This window comes from Hevea brasiliensis, unplaced genomic scaffold, assembly GCF_030052815.1.
Source record: "Hevea brasiliensis isolate MT/VB/25A 57/8 unplaced genomic scaffold, ASM3005281v1 Scaf287, whole genome shotgun sequence".
In the NCBI taxonomy this organism is placed as follows: Eukaryota; Viridiplantae; Streptophyta; class Magnoliopsida; order Malpighiales; family Euphorbiaceae; genus Hevea; species Hevea brasiliensis.
In genome coordinates this window covers 1-15,824 of record NW_026614792.1, presented here as the reverse complement: position 1 = coordinate 15,824, position 15,824 = coordinate 1, and the positions used below count along the sequence as shown (strand labels likewise).

Genomic DNA, 15,824 nt, shown 5'->3' with positions numbered 1-15,824 from the left:
GGGCGAGGTGAGTTTCCCCACGGGAAATTTTTTTTTTAATTTTTTTCACTTTAATTTATTAATATATAATATAAATTTATTTATTAAAAAATAAAATATAATTAAAAATATAAGTTTTACGTATTATTTTAACAATATATTTCTATATTTTATTAAATTTATAATATTTAAATATATATAAATAAATTATTTTTTAATAAAAAAATAATAATATATTATTATGCAGGGTGGATTATATGGTTTCGGGGTGGGAAAAAGGTATTCCCGTCCTCACCTCGTACAAATCAGAGTCGAAGCGAGGTCGAAGAAAATTGATCGAGTTTGAGACAGGTCAGGTCGAGTTCGAAAACTTTTGCCATTTTACCATCCCTAACAATGCATTTATATTTATTATTCTTATGATCTAAAATTCAATTTTATTTTATAAAACAAATAAAAAAATCTTGTTCTTACTTATTGGACCAAACACAAAATTTGTATTTTCTTTTCTTTTTATTGATTTATCTATGAAAGTTTTGCCTAAATTCTATATATAATATTATGGATTTTGTGAAATTTTATATACAATTAATAGAATTTATATATTTATATTTTAAATCTAGTAAAGAAAAAAAAAAAAAGAATAATACTCTGATCGATTAGTATCCTATTGCCTGAAATATTTAATCAACTCTCTCAGCATATCAAGTAATTAAAAGAAAAAAGACATGGAGACCCAAAGTGAGCTCCATGAACCCATTTTAGGCTTTTTACAAGAACCTTCTGATCATTATGAAGTGAAATCCGAGCTCGAAAAGGTGCTAGACGACACTCATTTGCCTTACTTCAAGCCCTTCTGCATAGCTTCATGGATCGTATTGAAGCTTCCCTTCCCCTTGGCTTCACCGGCGGTGTTTGTCTACATGATCAATAACTTCATGTCCCAGTCCACCAGAGTGTTTGTTGGCCACCTCGGCAATCTTGAACTTGCTGCTGCATCTCTTGGCAATGGCGGCATCCAACTCTTTGCCTATGGCCTCATGGTAATGAATCTATATAGACATAACAAATATATATATATATATATATATATATATATATATATATATATATATATATATTTCATTTTGGTTTGTTTATTTCATAGTTACGTGATACTAAATATAGGATTTGTAAGATGTATTCTTAATTGGTATGCTAATTTGATGAGTAATTCGTTTAGTTGATACGTCAATTCGATTTAAGATATACTAATTATATTTATTTAATAAATAACTTATTTTTTAATTTTATTTAACATATTATATTTATAAATTAAAATATTAATTTAATATGATGATTTTTTAATATAATAAATTAAAATATTAATTTAATATGATAATTTTTTAATATAATATATATTTTTATAAAATTCAAATTTATTTATTTAATTTTTTAAGAAAAGTTATTTAATTATTATTATATTAAAATAATATGATTTTAAATAATTAATATAACAAATAGTTAATAATGATTATTTATCTAAATAATTTTAATTTTTTTAATAAAATATTCATTTGCACTCCAAAAATTAAGAATATACTGCCACCTAACATACCCAACCCACTAACAAGTCTTTCACCTACAAAATTTAGTCTTTCAAAACGTATCTCCTTTTTCCTTCTTCTTCTTCTTCTTCATTTCTGCGTGTGTGTGTATATATATATATATATATATATATATATATATTTCATTTTGGTTTGTTTATTCCATAGTTACCACGAACGTGATACTCCCGAGTCGTGGTACGCGGTACACCACTAAACGAAATATAGGATTTGTAAGATGTATTCTTAATTGGTATGCTAATTTGATTAGTAATTCGTTTAGTTGATACGTCAATTCGATTTAAGATATACTAATTATATTTATTTAATAAATAACTTATTTTTTAATTTTATTTAACATATTATATTTATAAATTAAAATATTAATTTAATATGATGATTTTTTAATATAATAAATTAAAATATTAATTTAATATGATAATTTTTTAATATAATATACATTTTTATAAAATTCAAATTTATTTATTTAATTTTTTAAGAAAAGTTATTTAATTATTATTATATTAAAATAATATGATTTTAAATAATTAATATAACAAATAGTTAATAATGATTATTTATCTAAATAATTTTAATTTTTTTAATAAAATATTCATTTGCACTCCAAAAATTAAGAATATATTATCTCCTTTTTCCTTCTTCTTCTTCTTCTTCTTCTTCTTCATTTCTGCGACACGCAGAAATGAAGAAGAAGAAGAAGAAGAAGAAGGAAAAAGGAGATACGTTTTGAAAGACTAAATAGTGGGTTGATATGTTAGGTATATTCTTGATTTTAATGAAGAAGCAGAAGAAGAAAAAGGAGGAAAAAAGAGATACGTTTTAAAAGACTAAATTTTGTAGGTGGAAGACTTGTTAGTGGGTTGGGTATGTTAGGTGGCAGTATATTCTTGATTTTTGGAGTGCAAATGAATATTTTATTGAGAAAAAATTAAAATTATTTAGATAAATAATCATTATTAACTATTTGTTATATTAATTATTTAAAATCATATTATTTTAATATAATAATAATTAAATAACTTTTCTTAAAAAAATAAATAAATAACTTTGAATTTTATAAAAATGTATATTATATTAAAAAATTATCATATTAAATTAATATTTTAATTTATTATATTAAAAAATTATCATATTAAATTAATATTTTAATTTATAAATATAATATGTTAAATAAAATGAAAAAATAAGTTATTTATTAAATAAATATAATTAGTATATCTTAAATCGAATTGACGTTACTAATCGAATTAGCATACCGATTAAGACTACCTCTTACGAATCCTATATTTCGTTTAGTGGGATACCGCATACCACGCACCCGTATCACAACTCGGGAGTATCATGTTCGTGGTAACTATGGTTAGGAATGGGAGGTGCAGTAGAAACTCTGTGTGGCCAAACCTATGGTGCCCACAGGAATGAAATGCTAGGCATATACCTCCAAAGAGCAACGGTAGTGCTAACTCTAACTGGGATACAAATGACTGTGATCTGCCTATTATCGAAGCCAATGTTGCTCTTACTGGGAGAACAAAACAGGGTGGCATCAGCAGCTGCAGTGTTTTTTTACGGTCTAATTCCCCAAATTTTCGCTTATGCTATGAATTTTCCAATACAAAAATTCCTCCAAGCACAAAGTATAGTGTACCCAAGCGCCCTTATAACAGCAACTACTCTTGTGGTGCACTTGTTAGTGAGTTGGGTGGCATTGTACAAGCTAGGAATGGGTTGATAGGTGCATCACTGTCATTGAGCTTGTCATGGTGGATCATAGTGATTGCCCAGTTTGTTTATATAGTGAAGAGTGATCGTTGCAAGCAGACGTGGACTGGGTTTTCATTGCAAGCATTATATGGGCTTTGGCCGTTTGTTAAATTATCTGCGGGATCAGCAGTGATGCTGTGCTTGGAGACCTGGTACTCTCAGATATTAAGTTTGATTGCTGGGCTACTCAATAACCCTGAGATTGCCTTGGACTTCCTTTCTAATGGTAAGAAGGTGGCTTTTATTAATGGGTAACTAATGTCTATAATTAATATAGACATATTGGTTGGCAAATATCGTGGATTAATGGTATCGTCTCGTTCCCTTTTTGCAGCTTGTCTATAAATGGGTTGATGTTCATGGTCTCTGTCGGTTTCAATGCAGCTGCAAGGTTAGTAACTTGGTATAGAATTTTTCTTTCCACGTGTACCCAAGATATAAGACATATGATATATATATTTTACATATTTATATCTTGAGTCTATAATAAATCAAGTCTACGCAAGTATTTTTCACCTCGTATATTATAGACAAGGAAATTAATATTAGATGTGCCCAATAAAATAATACTTTCACATTCAAGCGAAACTCACTAATGAAATTAGTATGTTACTTCATATGAATTGAGATTAGATTACTCAATTATTGTAATAATGTCATATGTATTAATTAATTACTTGTTTAAATGTCCTAATTGAACAGTGTTAGGGTTAGCAATGAATTAGGAGCTGGGAATCCAAAGTCAGCAGCATTCTCAGTTTTTATGGTGAATTTGGTTTCCTTCCTAATCGCAGTGATAGAAGCTTCAGTTGTGCTTGCTATACGCCATGTACTTAGCTATGCCTTCACTAATGGTGAAACTGTGGCTAATGCTGTCTCAGAACTCTCTCCATTACTAGCCATAACCCTCATACTCAATGAAATTCAACCAGTCTTATCTGGTAATTAATTGCTCCTCCCTACTTAATTTATCATGATTTTTATTAAGTTACTCTTATGAATCAAAATCAAACTTATCATGATTTAAAATGTGTTAAACATTAATAATATTAGCTAATTTTGTGTATTTTATATTTCATTGTTGTAATTATGAAGGGGTTGCTGTTGGGTGTGGATGGCAAGCCTTTGTGTCATATGTAAATGTGGGATGCTATTATGTGGTTGGAATTCCACTGGGATTTCTTCTTGGGTTTAAGTTCTTGGTTAAGGTAAGGACTTCGTTTGCCTATATCAATTCAAGACAAAAATATGTAGATTTCACTTATTTTACATGTTATATAAACAAAAATTTCTCTCATTATGCTTGAATAATTACATTGTTCAGTTTCCTAATGTAGGGAATATGGCCTGGAACAATCATTTTATTATGTGTGACAAGTCGCACTAATTGGAATGAAGAGGCAATTACCATAAACATGCAAATAAATTGATGTTTGTGTTCACAAAGAAGAAGCTATCAACAATACTTTGGTATTTCAGGTAGAGAAGGCTAGGAAGCGTTTGGATTATTGGGAGGACAAGGAACCTGAAAAGAGCTGAAATGATCAAATGAAGAAAGTTCAATGACCCACAAGCCTGAAATAAATTTGCTGAATAATTCAAAAATCATCCATAATGCAATGAGTTTAACTGTTTATTATTGTTGTGTGGGTTGTCGCTGGCCAGTTCCCTGTTCACCACACAAATATATTACTCATTCTAATCATTTCTACTCAATTTGAAAAAATATTCTAACAATATAATAAATACAACGTGGGTGGGTTAGACTTAAAGCTGATGGATCTGAGGGCCTAACGTGACCCTACCTGTTAATGGAAGTGCTATGCATGAATAGTTGGAATGGCATGGCCCTGCCATACATGTATTGTGCTCTGTTGCTCTATTTGGGATTTTTCACAGAGGTTTTTTAAACCAATAAAGTATGATTGACTACGCCAGCTGTGTTACATGGGTTGGCTGCCCACTAGCAGTCCAGCCAATCAACTGATCAGTTGATAGAAGAGAGGGGACAGAGAGGAGGACTATACGAGTACGGCCAGATGAGATATGAGATTGATCATAAATCAGAAACCACTAGATCTTTCAAACATATTCCAACACACAAGCTTCTTGAAATGCATCCCAATACTTCAAACACAGCTGGGTTAGTACAGAAAGAAGTAAACTAGCGCACCTGCTCTCAAGCCTCACCTACTGTTTAACTTCTGCATTAAATCTCAACACAACTTGACCAATTAATTAATCAAGAGTAAACTTCATCTTCCATTTCTTTAGGGAACTAGCTTAGCTATGCACCAAAGAAATTTCCACAATAGAGAATCTTTTTTTTTTTTTTTTAATTCTCTCTGTTAAAAACACCACTTCCATGAAAACAACATTGCAAAATTAAGAAATAAAAACTCGCAGGGCTTCAAGCCAGCACAGAAGGAAGAATGGCAATGGCCTCTCCATGGCAAAACAAGCGCTTCCACTGATTGGCAATTTGCTTATACATCCTAACTCTGGCAGCAGAAATGCTCTTCCTTAACTTCTTTAATTTCTTCCCAATCTTCACCTTTAACCTACATAATCTGATCCTCAGAAATGATGGCTTTCCTATGGAATCAGCTTGTTGCAGAGCTTTGTAGATCAGGAATTGAGCTCGTCGATGAATCATCTCTTCTGGGTCTTCCTTATCCAACTTTGAGTAACCATAAGATGATGATCTCCTCATCACTAGACTCATTTTCTCTACTAGTGCGAGGAAGAGAAGAAGAGATTAGAACAAGAACAATATACAAGGTGGAAGTGATAATGAACAGAGTATTTATAAGCCATCGAAAGGGAAGGAATAGGGTGATGCAGTAGTGCATGTGCACAAAATAATGGAAAAATCAAGTCTGAGTTGGCATTACATCAAGGTCTTGAAAGCTGCATTAATAATATTAATCATATATTAACCCCTAATCATGATCATCTTTATTTTGATAATAAATTGAGGCAGACTAATATTGATTATTAACAATATAAAGAGATTAATGGCCGGGCCAAATTCGGCCTATAAGCACACCTCCTTGAGTATGAACATATACTTGAAAACCAGACACCATTTAATTCATTTGTTTTTGAGCTCTAAAGTCAAATGTATGGTGAAGCATGGCTGCTATAAAATAGACAAAATTATCCACCGGCGTGAAGCGTCTTTGAAAAAAATAATTTGACACAAACTATAAACAAATTTAGAGTCGAACCAAGAGCAGTAAGGAGACAAAGCCAGACCCTACAATGTTGGCTTACTTTATTTCTTAGCCGTTGGTTGGGTGGCCATCGGTTTGGTCTAAAGATTTTGGTTCAAATTTCAGGAGAACTGAAATTGGATGGTAGGATTTTTCTCAATTTCAATAGTTTAGTTCTAGTTTAAATTTAATTATGTATTTTCTTTTCCTGGAAAAATAGAATTAAGATGTTTTTTTTCCCCAGTTATATTTTCCCATTAGATTATCTCTTTAAATAAAATAAGAACATTCATACAATATGACAATATATTAAATACAAATTAATTGGAATTTTCTGCCATTAACACCAAGCTAAGCATGTCTTTTGACATCATCAATCTCCTTTTCTCTGGCTAAATATTCAATTTGGTAGAGGATTATTGTAGAATTGTGTAGCCCTCCATCTAAAAAGACATGGAGAAAAAGTATAATTGAACCAATGAGAGCAAAAACATTTGTTGTGCATTATCTTAATTATTAAGTCCAAATCCATTTCCAAATTGGAAAATATTATATTATTTCATGGTATACTAACATGACATACTCAGTCGCATTGACATTTTTAGTTTTACAATAGTTCATCATCTAGTGGCATCTTTAGCTACATGATATCAAATTTTATACTAATTCACATCAATTCATATTCCATTGGAGTGTATACGATTCATAATTCTCTCGAATGGAAATCAAAAGAATCAAAATTGAAAAAGAACTCACATTATTTATCAATAATGGAACTAAGAATCGTACCCAACACCAAGGAAGTAATCATTCAGCAACCCAGCCTCCATTTCAGTCTTTAAGTATGTTACATCTCAGCATTGGATGTCTCAAGTTAGAGGTGGTGTCACTACAATGTTACATATGATTCCCTATTTTTATTTTTTCTACTTTTAGGCAGGAAAAAGGGTTACAGATGATTCATGATTCACTCTGTAGTATACATCTCTTTTTATTGGTGCATTTACAAATCGAACCTTACAAACATTCTTGAATAAGTAACAACATTACAAACATTCTTGAATAAGTAACAACAAAAAGATATGGATTTCAGCTGCAACTTAACCCACTGATCCTTCGAGCTTCAAGCTCATCAGTTGGTTCACCTCAGCACCAAATTCATCAGGAAGTTCATTGAAGACATCCTGACAGAACCCAGAAATCATAGCAGCCATGGCCTTTTCATAGTCGATTCCTCTCTGCTGAAAGTAAAATAGCTGATCTTCACCAATTTTAGAGGTGCTGGCTTCATGTTCAACACGAGCTGTGGGGTTCTTCACCTGTTGAACAATAAGATTAGACCATTATGCAACAATGTAGAATGCCAAGCAAATTTCCAAGTTTCTAGGTCTAGCTATTGAGACAAGCAACTAAAGTGAAAATGCGACAAATCCACCAGAGACACCAATCTCAATGATTTACATTCTAATTGTCTTGAGTGTTGAGGACAAAGTAACATGGCACACTGATTGTGAGTTCTGATTCTCTTGGTAATTAAGAATCGAAAGTATGGCAAATAGACCATAGAAGTCATTTTCTGCAGTAACTCCATCACTGTGTCATGTGATTCATGTCACTTCTCAAATGAGCTACTTATAATTTCATGCCTACTTCGACATATGAAGTTCCATACAATAACAGGAAGCTATGAAGTTCCATACAATAACAGGAAGCTTCACCATCCCATCACCTTCCATCATATACAAGAAGCAACCACATTATAACAGGAAAAACCCAGCATGCCTCTTATCTGATAACAAGGAAAGTTTTTATGCAGGCTAAACCACCATGCAGATGTGAGCAGAAGCCAGGGGGACAGCACTGGAAAAATCGCCCCTAGTCTATTGCCCATGGCTAGCTTTGTGCAGCCCATGTCCCACTTTGCTCAAAGACACAAAGGGCCTGCCAGCAGGATAAAGTGCATTGGGCCAAAAGCCCTATAACACAAAAGCTAAATAGATGATACAATATACAAATGAAAGAGAAACAAGCTGTAACAGTCATGAATGCATATTCAGAAAGAAAACAATTATGCTAATATTAGTCAAGCAGCTGTGCCACTGTCCTAAGCAAAAGACACAAGAATATCCCTTCTCCTGATGTTACAGGGGTCATTTGCCGAGTTACTTCAGCATGGTTATCTCAAGCACCCTAATACCCTACTAGTTCACCTGTGTTGGTTCTGGATACAAGTAACTATGCCAAACCAAGGGGAGGCTACGATATACCATATAGGCTGAATTCATGTTAATTAGAGAAAATATCATATCCCATGATGATAGGCAACGATTAGAAATCCATATTTGATTATTTATATATTTCCCATTAAATATCATTTTTAAATTTATGCCCTAAAAACCAATCTCTTCAGCATCACAGACACCTGACCAACTGTTTCAGTTGTTCATATTCATTCACACATCAAATGTATACAACTTTTAGTGCCTACATATGCATCAGGAATTGTCTACAAAGAATCTCATATGGGAGAGAGAGTATCATTAGCATTATCATAATGGATGCCAAGAAAATTACAATACATGGGAATGGTAAATATGAAAGGAAAGGAAAGAAAAAGAAGCTATGCATTTCCCTAAAAGCATGGGTTATTGTTTTGAATTACAAAAACCCAATGACATTAGAACATGGACAATATTGTAGTGAAGCGAACTAGATTTGAGAAATGGTAATTGCAAATCCGAATAAACTTCACTAGGGTGGGGTCCCTTGGAGGGGAGTGTGTGCGGAGAACTATTATGACCCCTTCACTGACTAATCTCCTAATGACTAAACAACTCAATAAAATTCACAGAGATAATAACCTTTTCTTTTCATGAAAGTTGGAGAGAGCTAGTATGTTCGACAATAAAAATGTTTAACTTTGTAGAAGAACAATAACAGATTGAACAAAATCACCTGAATATAAGGATAGGTATTGGCAGCTGCAGTGTCACCGATAAGCATTGAGTCGCACTGCGAAGAGTTTCGAGCATTGTCTGCCTTTGACTGAATCTGAACAAGTCCCCTATAACAGTTTCTGGAATTCCCAGCTGAAATGCCTTTCGAAATAATTCGACTTCTAGTATTCTTTCCCTTATGTATCATTTTGGTCCCTGTATCCGCTTGCTGATAGTTATTTGTCAAAGCAACAGAATAGAACTCTCCCACAGTATCATCCCCCTCCAAAACAACACTAGGGTACTTCCAAGTAATTGCAGATCCTGTCTCCACCTGAGTCCAAGATATTTTAGACCTATCCCCAGCACAAAGTCCCCTCTTCGTAACAAAATTATAAATCCCACCCTTTCCTTCCTCATCACCAGCATACCAGTTCTGCACTGTGGAGTACTTAATTTCTGCACCCTCAGCACAATACAGCTCAACTACAGCTGCATGAAGCTGGTTTGTGTCATAAGATGGAGCAGTGCATCCTTCCAAGTACTCCACAAAACTCCTATCATCAGCAACTATCAAAGTCCTCTCAAACTGCCCTGTTTCCATGGCATTAATCCTAAAATATGTAGAAATCTGCATTGGGCACTTAGTATCCTTTGGTATATAACAAAATGACCCATCACTAAACACAGCAGAATTCAAAGCTGCATAGTAGTTATCCTCACTAGGCACAACTCTCCCCAAATACTTCCTAACCAAATCCGGATACTTCTTTATAGCCTCAGATATTGAACAAAAAATAACACCAGCCTTTTCGAGAGTCTGCCTATGTGTAGTAGCAATTGAAACACTGTCAAGAACTGCATCAACCGCAACATTAGCCAATCTATTCCTTTCATTCAAGGGCACACCAAGTCGATCAAAGTACATAAGGAGTTCCGGGTCAGCCTCATCGAGACTATTCAAAGTGGGTTTCTTTTTAGGAGCTGAATAATAACAAATATCTTGAAAATCAATTGGTGGATACATATTATCAGACCATTTAGGCTCTTTCATTTTCAAGAATTTCTCGAAAGCATTTAATCTAAACTCAAGCATCCAATCGGGTTCTTCTTTAAGCGAAGAAATTAACCTGATTGTTTCCTTAGAAAGGCCTTTAGGGATCGAAAAGGAGTCAATATCGACATTAAAGCCAAATTTCTTGTCGTAATCACGATTACGGAGAATTTCCCGAATTTTTTCATCAGAACTAGTAGTTGAAGTGGAAGCGCTATTACCTGAATTCGTATTGATGGTCTTGGATTCGAAGCCGACATCAGCTCGTATCTTGAATAGATTTGCCAGTCTGGGAGTTTTGGGGAAGGCGGGTTTTAAAGGAAAGGAAAATGGTTTGGATAGTTTAGCTGAATCGGAGAAGGGTTGGGGAGAAAAGCTTGACATACCGTTAGCCAGCAGAGAAGCCATGGCTGTGGTTCGGATGAAAGAACAGGGCAAGAAACAAAAGTGAACCAGTCTCGTGTATTCCACACGAACTATAAATCGGTTTTAGCTATTAAACTATTCAGTCGCCAAATTTGAACGGCACCGATCCAGATGACCATGGAATCGCGAATGGCTCTCCCCCCTCCGCCCTTTTCTCTCTAATTTTATGAAAAATTATCATTTAATATTGAATTTTAATCAAACACTCTTATATTTTTTTAAATATATTATTTAATCATTTTATTAAATTTTTTATTATTATTTAATCCTTTATCAAATTTTTTTATTACTATTTCATATTTTTATTTTAAAAAAATTAATTAATTAATTTTTTATTTTAAATAATAATATTATTTATTTTTTCTATTTTAATAAAATTAATTAATTAATTTATATATTTTGATAATATATTTTTAAATAAAAATAAAAATTTTATCATGTGTGAAAATTAAATCTTAATTTATATTTTTTTAATTTTTAATTATTTAAATATATTTTTATATTCTTTCAATTTAAAAATATTTTTTTTTAATTATTTAAAAATTAAAAAAAATTGATTAACTTTTTTTACAGACAATATGAATTATTTTTATTAACAAATTAAAACAAATAGAAAATTAAAGGAGAAAAGTGTTGTTGCAAAAAAAAAGGTAAAAAAAAAAAAGGAAGAGAGAATTAGAATAATTTATAAAAATAATTATGAAATTAAATAATTAATAAAATTAAATTATAAGATTAATTAATATATTTTTTAAAATATAAAAATAATTAATTAATTTTATAAAAATAAAATAATTAAATAATAATAAAATAATTAATAAATAAATTAAATAGTTTAATATAAATTTTTATAAGAGTTAAATAATATATTTTTTAAAATAAAAAAATTAAATAATAATTTTTTCTAATTTTATTGAGAATGGTAAACTTAATATGGTATATAAAATGTGGGGGGAGCAATATTATAACTTTACTGCCTCCCATTTTCTGCCTTTCCCAAACCAAGGAAAACAAAATTTTTCTTGCAATTTCGCTCCATCCAAACATGAAAATTCTTTCCTCTCATTTTTAATCCTCCCATTTTCTTTCCTCTCTATATTTTTCCAAACTTATTGATAGTGTTAGACTCTTCTTGCTTTCCTCTTCCTCCAAAGTGGTAATGGCATCAAGCAGGAAATCCTCTCGAAGGGCATGTTACAGTGGCAGGTATGTGTGATTTATGAGAATAAAATTGATTGCAATATGTATGGTTTGAATCTAGTCTTTGATCACGATCTGAATTCTTGTTGAGAATTGTATTCTTTTCTTCTCACAATGTATTGAGATGAATACCTCTGATCGTCTCTCTTCACAAACTGTTGATGAAGATTTTGATAAGTTTTGAATCAATCTTATCTTATCATCTCCTTTCTTAGATAGGTCTTCCTGAATCTCGATTTTTATTGCATTTGATGTGTGAATATTTCTGTTATGAATTCATTATATACCAATTCAAATCTTCCAAACACCCAATTCGTGCGTTGCTCATATCATTGAGGCAGGTCATCGTTGTCCTAATATATTACATTTGCAAGTGATTTTTGATGTAGCTCAATTTCCAAAATTTCCGCAAGTAAGATTCCAAGCTACTTCAGGATTCTTTTTCTATTCACATGTTAATGGAACTAAGCTAATGGATTTGAAAACCTGACATAATTTCATTCCTGCATTATTCTAAACACTTGAAATAATGTAATTATTTGAAATGCAACTGTACGTTCTATGAATATTCCAAAAAAGAAAAAGAAGTTTATATGCCAAGTATAAATATCAATGTTTGTGTATACACGTTCCCAAGTTGTATTGATCATTTTCTTATTTTACCATCTTGTTCCACCCAATTATGTTGAGGAGTTAATATATTAATGTGATTTTGTTTTAAAAAACCAGAATTTCTGACCCATTTGGATGGTTTTATTGCGTGATAGTGTGTTTGGCTTCTTTTCTTTCCTAACTAGATCTTTCTTTTGTTTTTTTATTGGTTTATCAATCTATGTTTGCTTAGACTTGTCGTCTGTTTTAAATTGGACAGTTTAATAATCTTCTTGAATTAGATCACAGGATAAAATCAGGGTCATTCAACTTCAATTTGTTGCCATATAATTTAATGAGGGAAACTTGGGCTTACTGGCTTAGGGTTGTGAATTTTGATGATAATTCAGCTGGTTGATCCTGAACTTGGTGTTGCAACTAGGATCTTGTGTTGACATTCGATTAACAGTAAAGAATGAGTATATCTAAATTGAAAATTTAATGGCTGATGCTATCCTTTGTGATTATTGCGTGGACCATATGTTTCTGTCTTGCTTAATAATGGAGCTGTGGTTGCGGGTACTTGTCTTTCAAATATCAAACTACTTCATTATTTCACGCCCTACTCATAATATTACATCTCACCACGTGCACCTGATTTTTTTTTTCTTTTGGTTTCTTGCTTAATTTGTTTGCTCTTCAATGCTCCTTCCTGTATGGGGCAGAACATGACCTGTAATCCAAATTCAGATTTGGGATTAAAATTTGATAAGGTTGATTTGAAATTACTTATAGTCCTATACTTTCATCTGGATGAATTGTTTTTCTTTTAGATGTGTATTTTGAATCCACAAGGAAGTTCAATGAACTTCAGTATCCAGGTTAAAAAATACTTAAAATTTTTATGAATTGCCGCTTTGTTCAGATATGGCACACCATGGCTACAAGGTAGACATTGAAAATTGTGCTTATCCAATGCACTATGGCATTAAAGAAGGATAGGATCTAGTTTCTTACACCCGAAGTTTTGAAGGGAGTAATATATTTAGCTGTTTGGTGCTGTTTTTTATGATGTTCTTCAGCAAGAGCACCAGTGATTGTCTTCGGAAATGGCCACATTACACTGTATGGAAACCCATCTTACATCACATTTTTGAAGTTTATCACATATGCCGAAAAAATATAACTACCAGATTTTTGTTGCAACTCAAATGCATATTTGAGTTTGCTGCATATGTCCTTGTCTTAGTTGCAAACATGAGGCTGTGTCCTTTCAACGTGGTTTTTTATTAAATACTTTGGAAAAAGAAAAGAAAGGATCTCTTTGATTACATGAAAGATGAGAATTTGGGAACCATGAGCTGAAGCCTACTTGAAAAAGGCAAATAGAGGCAGTTTGATATGTATGATATTACTGTTGATTCATTATATATCAGCTATTGTTTGCAATGATCATACCTTTTTTTCCTTTTATACTCTTTAACTGCTTGCTCGATTTCAATAACAAAAAGTAAAGTGAAATTTTTTTTTTTTTTGAAACAGAAAATTGTGTTTTGTATAAAATCAGCCATCTTCCATCAACTTTCAAGATGCACCCACAGAGCCAAGGGACTGGCTCTTCTCTGGCAGACCCCCCTTTGAAGCGCAAACGGGGCCGTCCTCGCAAGGATGAGAGCCTGGCACAAGGGGAGAACATTCCTGCAATGACTGCAGCTGATAGTATGAAGAAAACAAAACTGTTTGCACATACAACCGGCGCTGTTGATGACAAAATGGTGGGTCAAGTGGTTTCTGGTGTCATTGAGGGCTCATTTGATGCTGGGTATCTTCTTAAAGTAAAGGTAGGTGATACTGAAACTCATCTGAGGGGTGTTGTGTTTTTACCAGGCAGTTTCACTCCCATCACAGCCTCAAATGATGTGGCTCCACAAGCAGAAATGTATAATAAGACAGAGATACCCATATCAGTTGCAAATCCTCAAACTCTGGTCCCTGGCCCTGTTCCTTCATCAGAGCAAAGTGATAAGCAACCTGTCAATGTTCAGAACCTTGCACCACTAGTACAAGTTCAAAGGCTACCATCTGAACTTCAATCCAGTTCCAGTGTTCCAATTCCACAGCAAAACCAGCCTGTCTCTGATATCCTTACTTTGACTGATAAACTGCCAATGAGTAACACAGGATCTTCCTTGGGAGACAGAGTTGCACCACAACAAATTCTGGAATCAGGACTTGGAAGCCAATCTACCTGCGTTATGCAAGAGATGGGGCATGATAAAGTTGCTGAACGATATGAGGTACTGAAAGAATTAGAAGGTTCCATAACAAAAGTTCCTTGTGGAAATGTGGGGGCAACTAAGCAATCAAAATCATTACCACAGTCGGCATCTTCTGTTGATAATTTTCCTGGCAGTGGAACTGTTAATCTTGAGCTTCAAATTCAACATCAGGCTGTAAGTGATGAGTTTAAGTCAAATCAATCGAGTCGTGATGGTGTTAGAAGCCCAAACCTTGAGCACAACCAAGGTCCTGTTACCACTGGACCTGGAATCATGTCTGCTGAATCAATTGGAATAAAAATTTGGATTGAAAAACCTGCTTCTCCTAATAAAGCTGCAGTACCAGAGCTTGCTATGAATGATGCACCCCACCTAAATGGGAGGCCTGTATGTCATGCTGTTAACATTACAGAGACAGGCTCACGGTCCGCACCAATGGGTGGCCTTCGGGCAACCCTGTTTGAGAGAGAAGGTATTCCATCTGCATACAAGCTTGCCACTGAAGGATCTCCTCAAAGGTTGATTGAAGCCCAGCTATGTAATCCTTGTGGTGTCACCAGCATCATGAAGGCAGACTCTGATTCTACACCAGTGACCAGCTTACCAGTAACTCTGTTTGAGAGAGAGGCTATTCCATCTGAGCCTGAACTGGTTATTGATGGACCTGTTCTTCCAAGAATAACTGAACCTCTGTTCTGCAGCTCTTCGGGTGCAGCCAGTGATGTGGATTGTAACTTGAAGGATGCAATTCCACCTACAGAATCTTAGTATAT

General features: G+C 33.2%; 2 protein-coding genes and 1 pseudogene across 2 annotated transcripts; 2 read left to right on the top strand and 1 right to left on the bottom strand.

Moving 5' to 3' along the window:
* The first annotated feature begins 707 nt into the window (after positions 1-707).
* LOC110651593 (protein DETOXIFICATION 40-like) lies at positions 708-4,889 on the top strand (annotated as a pseudogene).
* A 2,486-nt stretch (positions 4,890-7,375) lies between these two features.
* On the bottom strand, positions 7,376-11,160 carry LOC110651590 (UPF0051 protein ABCI8, chloroplastic). The gene is made up of 2 exons (XM_021806964.2): positions 9,521-11,160; positions 7,376-7,884 (listed from the first exon to the last, which is right to left on the bottom strand). Exons 1-2 carry the CDS (start codon positions 10,961-10,963, stop codon positions 7,666-7,668), a joined length of 1,662 nt encoding a protein of 553 aa, XP_021662656.2. The 5' UTR covers positions 10,964-11,160; the 3' UTR covers positions 7,376-7,665.
* Positions 11,161-11,941: 781 nt separating this feature from the next.
* On the top strand, positions 11,942-15,819 carry LOC110651588 (uncharacterized). Its single transcript, XM_058141957.1, has 2 exons — positions 11,942-12,187; positions 14,315-15,819. The coding sequence occupies exon 2, from the start codon at positions 14,362-14,364 to the stop codon at positions 15,817-15,819; it is 1,458 nt and encodes a 485-aa protein (XP_057997940.1). The 5' UTR covers positions 11,942-12,187; positions 14,315-14,361.
* The last annotated feature ends 5 nt before the right edge of the window (positions 15,820-15,824 follow it).